Genomic DNA, 7,691 nt, shown 5'->3' with positions numbered 1-7,691 from the left:
AGCTAGAGGTCTGCGCGGGACTGTTTTTTTAGTCCCGCTCCCGCAAGGTTATATTCCACACCCACCCGCTCCCGCTATATATTCAGTCTTTGTTCACCCGCTGTCCGCTTAGAATAATTTTCTTCCCGACCCGACCGTTCCCGCTAAATTTAGATCTCGTTTCCAGAATCTCACATTAAAATTTCTGCTACTGAAAGAAAGATAGGCTAACAAATAAAAGTGTAGTCTGCACAAAATTGTATGTCATTTTATTCGTCTTGTCAAGAGTCTTACATTTATTGACTTTGACTTAAATTTATATGAATTATCTTTAGACACGAAATTCGTTTAATATTTTATGCAACACAGTAGGAAAAAAAAGTGTCAGAGAAAATAAAATTGTTGTACAAAAATTTCTTATTTTTATTCGTCTTGTCAGGATACAATTCGTTTAACATTGACAACACAATAGGAAAAAGTGTCGCAGAGAGAAAAAAAATGAAAATGTAGGTTGTACAAAAATAGCCTATTAGCTATTTTTATTCTTGTCAGAATACTAAATTAGTTTGACATTTTTCTGTTAACACAGTAGGAAAAGTGTCGCAGAGAAAAATAAATAAATACGACATCTGTCATTTAAAATTATAGGCTAAGCAAAATATAAACAAAACCGAGTTGAACGTCTGCATCAAAATCAATCCTAGCTATCTTCCACAACCTAATGAACAGCATTGCTGTCTTTACAATGATCAGAACTTGAAAAAAACCTCCCAAGTGACTGATTCGAAATGTGCTACAAAGGTATCAAACAAATATGCATGGAAGAATCAATGTCAATACAACATCAGAACAATGCAATACTCGTATAGGCATAAAATATAAAAAATAGTTAAAAATAGTTTTTAATTATTTTAAACTATTTTCTATCAACACTTTTGGCACTGAATGAAACAATGAATGTTTGTAGTTAATGCTGGGGTTGCCTCTTTAAATGATACATGTAATATCCTGTCCTAAAGCAATGTAATGGTAGTGACAGATAATTTCTTCCGAATTATGATTCTGAGTGAAACAAATTATCGAAGAAAAAAGTAGAGCTGGGATGTGGTTCTAATCAACTGTAGTTGATTGGATGAAACCACATCTGAATCCATGCTTCTACAAAAAAAACACATTTGAATGAATTAATTGTTCACAATAAAATCCATCAAAATGCATTTAGAAAATAGATAGCATCAATTTCCATTTCATACCGACCAATACCAAAATTTGGTATGGTATAGAGTGGTCACACTAGACTGAGCATCCAAAATGTAAAAATATACATTCTACTGCAAACCTGCAGCTTTAAAGTTAAAGTTAAAGTTCCAGCTAAGTGGTCACGCTGTGACATATTGTATACAAATTTTCACGTGATACGAATTCGCAGGTCAGAGTTCACCAAACCTGAACTCTATTCTAGTGGTTTTGAACTGATTTCTGAACTTCATCTGTGTCTAGTATGTCATAAATTGTGACCGATATGGGGGTGGTTTTGTCTAATTGCCCCATACACAGGGGGGATCAGTGCTAACAGCAGAGTTGTGCAGGCTTTGACTTTGAGATAGGAGTCACCCTTCAGACTGGGGTACATGGCAAGCATCCTGTTTAAGGATTAAAAACGAGTTTGTCTAAAGGGAGTTGTGTGGGGTGCATCAGAAGGGGCAGAGAGATCAAGAGCTTTTAATGATGAAAGTGTGTCTGATTTGGTGGTGTGCTTTTGTGCGTGTGTTACTGTGTGTCTGGGGTCCACAGCCTTTGAAGAGCTTAGCAGTGGAGAATGAAGGTGGTTGACTATGTAAATGTACAATAACTTTAAGGTAACTTTCATTTAACAGACTTGAGCTTACTAGGAAATTATTCTGTCTTCAGAAGTCTACATGTTGTAGGTCAAAAGCTGTAGTCCCACAGTACTGGTGGCTTTGAAGCTACAGCACAAAGCTAAAGTCCCTTACACATGACTTGCGTCAGGCTCACATCCCTCAAAACAAGCATCCGGCTGTGCTTTGACATCCACATGAACAGCACTTCAGATAAGGGTTGTTTAGACAAGATGTTCCATCAGCGCAATTGTTTAATTTCATTTTTTTATTGTCATTGCCTGATGCATGCCTATGAACACCATGCCATGTCTATGACATCTTTAACCATCCTGCCACCACTGTTTTTTCAGTGCCAGTGCCATTAAGACAATAATACTTCTAATCAAATCAATGTGGAGAAATGAGAAACACATCCAGATGGGCTGTCTTAAAAACACTTCCACACAGTCCAAACAGATCACAACCCTCAGCATTACAGAGTCATTAGTGCCTTGTTTAAGGGCAGGAAGACACACAGAGGGGCATTTATACAGCAGTGCCTTCACCACCCCTGCACAACGTAGGCTTTAATGGCTGCAAGGGCGGCACGTTCAGACAAGAACAATCGATAGTAGTTTAGACAGAACAGAGCACAGATCAATACGATCACAGCTGGGCATGGGCTTCACACACTGCAACAGTCTGTACAAGTAAGACTCTTTATCCCCCCCCCCAAATTGGTACTCACAGTTGGTGATGTCGGGAGGGGCAAAACTGTCATTCATGAAGACACTATTGGGTTTAGCTACTTTCAAGTAGACCACGTCTGGGGTATTTTTCAAGGCAGTCACGGCATGCTCATGGGTAACTTCCTCCAGGCAGGAGCTATTCACCTATGACACACACCAAAACACACACAGACATTAATCTATTTAACAAGCACACAGTCATCAGCAACAGACGATAGACTGTTTCCTTACAGCAAGAAGTTTGTCTCCTATCTGCAGCCTCCCATCTTTATGTGCAGCTCCACCTTCAATAATCTTAGTGACGTAGATGCTATTGTCCCCTGGGATGTGCTGATTCCCAACACCCCCTGCTATACTGAAACCAAGACCTGGTATAAACCAAGATACAGACAAAAACAAAAGGTTATTTGATGGTGACAGCAAAACTTAGATTAGCCGCAATATATTTGGCCCTGTGACCTAAAACATCTTGACATGCAAAAAAACAACCAGACATCATATGAAAAAAAGCTATTAACAGCAGCTAAATAATCAACAATATCTGCCATAATGAACATTCACACACCACAACAACATAAAAATGCTATCCAGTAATATTTTAAATTGAATTTGAATAAACAAAAAAGAGAAGAGATAAACTGTTGCATAAATTATACGGCAAACTGTGTGTAAAGGCAAGAGAGAGAGAAATGTATCCATGGCAACGCAAGCTTAAGATCTTTGCAGTGTTGTGGAAACGCTGTGGTTGGCCTTAAAATAGCCCTGTTGCGTATTTGCGTGTGTGTGTGTGTGTGTGTGTGTGTGTATATATATATATACTGTATATTTCACATTTCCCAAGAGGGGACAATGTCTATGGTATTCAGATATAGCGTGACTTGACTAATCATACTCTTAACTCCGATCAGATATTAATCCCAAGAAATGATTTCGCAGCACTCTTGCTTCCTTAGTGTAATGCTAGGAAGGATTAGAAGTTTAAAATGTCAAATTTGGTTGGGTGAAACTGAAACTCTGTTCTTCACCTTTCTATTTGAAATAAAACTATGTAGTGCTACAATGTTCTGAGTACAGCAGAATGAAATAAACTTTACACATTAAATCGTTATACAGATCATAAATATTTACATTCAAACTGACCTAACATTTAGAATTGGTATGACTTTTAAAATCCCAGGTACACGGTCAATGTCAAAAGCTGCACCAGTGAAAAATCAACAGCAATAATTAGTGGTCGACCGATATATCGGCCGATATTTGGAATTTTTTAAATATCGCATCGGCCGATAAGTCTTTCCGTGTGGCCGATGTTTTTCAAAACGGATTATGACACCATATCGTGCATTTATGCTTCCTCTTTAAGACAAGCCACTCAGATGTGAAGCCAGCATCTGACAGAGAGTAAAATGACCAATTGTCATTCACTTTCTAACGTGATGCTACGCTGTGTTACATACAGTAACACTCCAGCGTGCAGCAAAGTCTTATTCCAACGAACCGTGATACATCATATCCGCAGTCCAGCGGTAGCCCCGGTGGGAGACACAGATGTGATGTAAACGAATTCAAACAAAAATGAAACCGTGTTTACCTCACAAACAATCAAAAATCCCGCGACTGGCTCTTCCTCAGATATGCGCGTTGTTTTCGGGTAATTCTAAACAAGACGCTGTTTTCCGGTGGACTCAAAAGAATGAAAGCTGGGTCGACACGAGAACTGTAAGTAATAATAATACGGCTGAATTCTTTTATATGTTTATTCAGGAATATCCGCTGTATTTGATTGCCCATGATTGGCGTAATATTGCGTGTAGTATACCTTTTCATATGTTCCTTATTTAATACTGCTATATGCTGATAACCAAGCATGTAATTATACACCTTCAGGCTTGTATTATTTTTACAATGAAACAGACAAGCAAAACAAAACAGATCAGAGACATATATCTTTATTATTAACCAACTATCCCATACAGTAATTAAAACAACCTGCTGCTCTGTAAACTATAGACCCTTTTAGTGCCAACGTCACAATAACGTCACAGAGCTAGCTGGAGGCAAAACAAAGGGAAAACTGGAGGCGGCCAATTCAAACCAGTAGAGATTCGGCTACATAAGGAGCTTAAAATATCATCTTGTTGTGATGTTGGGTGCCAGAATCAATGGAGTACAGGCTCCAATTTGAAATTTTATCATACCTGCTGCCATTGCCAGACAGAAAAACGACGACAGCTGTGGTTAAAAACACAATAAAACGACCGTACATATTCAGGTAAAATACAAAAACAAAACTTCATAGCTAGCGTTAGTGAAATGGTCAGGGGAATCTTTCTGCCTCCACCTAAGCTCCGCCCACAAATAAATAGTTATGCATAATAAATGTTCATTTAGTTTCACCAATTTTCTGCATGTCTCTCATTTACTGTAATTACATGTTTTATATCGGCTTCATATCGGGCAGATTGATTTCTCAATATCGGCATCGGCCATTAAAAATCCCATATCTGTCGACCACCAGCAACAAGAGGAGTTGGTTGGTGTTACTTTACCTTTGGGTCCTTTGATGAGCTTGATCTCCAAGACTTTCTCTGCTGCAGATTTTCTCCTCCTGACATACAGTCTGACCAGTGACCCCGCCTCCTTCAATGCCTCCACAGCCTTACTGTGGGTCACGTCCCGAACATCAACCTCGTTCACTCTCAGAATCACGTCATTCACCCTGCGTGGAGTAAAGCACAGGTCAAACATGCACAAGCAAAAGTGCAGTGTGAAGACATCTCAATCTCATTCAACTGCACACACCATACAAGAATCACGAAGTGATCTGACACTGAGGGTGTTACATCTTTGTTACATTGTACAACAAAAAGTCGCCTTCTGTATTGTTTCTCAAGTACAGTTAAAAAAAGAGACTTTACAAAGTTAAAACTGTCCATCAACAGCAAATTCTAGAGATGAAGTACTTAGCTTAATACTAGTGATGCACCAAAATTACCAAATAACCAAAAATATTCTATAACCAAAAATTCTGTTTTTTTTTGGTGCATCATTAGTATAAAGATAGAATAGGAGACGTTACATACTTCACCTTTAGAATTTGCTGTTTTGGAGGGCCAGAATCAGTGACCAAAATGACAATGTTTAATTAGCACAACTCCGATAACATGTTTTGACTGTCAGTGTCTACTTCATGCACATGTAAACATGTAGTGTGGACCTTAGGGTTGGCAGGTTGGCAATACTGATGTCTGGTTTAATAAAGTAAAGTAAAAGTCTTTATTTTTATTTCTACCATTCAATAATTAAAACAACCTTTGAATTTTCAAATTATGTCAATTTTATTATGAAATTAAAACAATAAATGTCATTTTAACGCTCTTTGATGTGGTGTGACAGATTGATGTAGCCACCTGAGTTCAAGTAGAAGAGCTGAGCGCACATGAACTGTTCATCTCTTCTTCTTTACTACTACTTACAGCACAAAATAAACATGAATGAATATCAGGAAGTATGTTGAAACAGTACACCATACTGAAATGTATGTCTCACATAATCACTCAATCTGTTTTAACCACAGGAAAACATTAACAAAACACTTTGTAAACAATGTCATGTAGAATATCAACGTGAATCAGACAGTTATAATGTGATCAGAACTTTGCTAAAACTGACCCAGCAGCAAGAATTCCAGAGTGAGACCCCAAGATAAAATGGATGACCATAAATATGTCCGGGATCCTAGCGCCAACAAGTCTAGAGCAACCTAACCAACCTACTCTTTCACAGCTTAAACAAAGAATCCTAAGGAAGAAGATTGTCAAATTTGGGCGGGTAACCCACGATTAATGGTCAAAGAGACAACACATCATGACCATCATGAATAAAACCATGAGGAAAATCATGAGTTAAGACTTCCCTAGATTGATTTCCCCCACCCAGGACAGAGACCAGACTCAGAGTCCTAAGACCTTTTTGAACTCTTCCTCACAGAACTGAATTACTTAGCACTCACAGAACTCCACATAGACTGCCTTTACATATGAATGCATCAAATCATCTTAAAATTATGCTAAGAGGAAATATAACCAAATATCATTCCATTGCATAACTCCATATCTGTATGTAACCCACACATTTGATTATCATGTTTGATTATCATGATTATCATCAACATGTAACAAGATAACATGTTGATTTATGTATTGGGAGGAGAAACATAGCAACAGCCCGAGCTAAGACAATGCCTAATTGGTCAAAACACTATTAGGGATGTGTCTAACAGCTGAGTTTAAAACCCTATGACATGAACAATTCTGTGTGTTCACTGGTTTTTGTTCATTCAAGCATGCCTTTGTCAACTTTTTGGGCTTTTGGGCTTCTTGGTCCGCATGCCTGCTGCTCCTCTACCATCTAGTCTCGTCACACTTTTCTTTTCTTCTTTTCTTTTTTTCATTTCTTTACCGCTGAGAGTTTGGTGTTCTAAGTTTTGCCGCAAAGCCGTGTCTTAGACTTTGTCTGTGCGCGCTTCAAAACTTCAACCAATGTACACAACTCTGAACCCACTCTTCAGCCAACACCCAACGATTGGCTTCCCAAGACATCACTCCGGATGCTACAAGACCTCCAGCGAATCAACAACCTGGGAAACCCCTTTCAGCACGACAACAAAAAGAATCCCCAAACACAGGCAACGCAAGAAAACCTCCAGATTCTGAACTGGTGCATTTAATAAAGTTTCGTAGCCTCATTGAAAACTCAATGCGAGGGTTAAATGAAATGATTAATGGTTGTTCAGGTCTAAGCAACTGCATATTGCTATAAATATTTTCACTCTCTTAAAACTCATTCTTTCCTCACTTTCTCTCTTTCTGCAACTTGTGTGAATGTGGGAGTGCGGGTGTTTATTAGGGTTGTAACCAGGGTTTGAAATTAACACCCGCCAACCTGCCAAATGCGGGGGAAAAATATAACTAGTTATGATTAATTATTCATATTTCCCCATGAGCTGATTCGCTACATCAATATCACACGAATAGCGCCGTTTTTCCTTAAAAATCAGCATGGCTACAAATGTGATATTGATTTTATACAACAGTTCAATAAACAATAAGTTAATATCAAG

The 7,691-nt window shown here is 38.3% G+C and overlaps 1 protein-coding gene across 12 annotated transcripts in view; it reads right to left on the bottom strand.

The window, feature by feature from the left end:
- LOC107728401 (discs large homolog 1-like protein) overlaps window positions 1-7,691 on the bottom strand; it is a 126,480-nt gene that overhangs the window by 20,127 nt on the left and 98,662 nt on the right. For all 12 annotated transcript variants that reach the window (XR_001638469.1, XM_016538543.1, XM_016538545.1 and 9 more), the window contains 3 exons: window positions 5,119-5,288; window positions 2,801-2,937; window positions 2,569-2,713 (listed from right to left, as the gene is read on the bottom strand). Coding sequence is in view for 11 of the 12 variants with exons in the window: in XM_016538543.1 (XP_016394029.1) it covers window positions 2,569-2,713; window positions 2,801-2,937; window positions 5,119-5,288 (452 nt within the window). In the remaining variant the exon portion in view is untranslated. The remainder of the gene's footprint in view (window positions 1-2,568; window positions 2,714-2,800; window positions 2,938-5,118; window positions 5,289-7,691) is intronic.

Source organism: Sinocyclocheilus rhinocerous, unplaced genomic scaffold (assembly GCF_001515625.1).
Source record: "Sinocyclocheilus rhinocerous isolate Xijiao unplaced genomic scaffold, SAMN03320098_v1.1 scaffold2382, whole genome shotgun sequence".
Classification (NCBI taxonomy): Eukaryota; Metazoa; Chordata; class Actinopteri; order Cypriniformes; family Cyprinidae; genus Sinocyclocheilus; species Sinocyclocheilus rhinocerous.
Note: the sequence above shows the minus strand (reverse complement) of the source record. Positions and strands in the feature narration are given on the sequence as shown.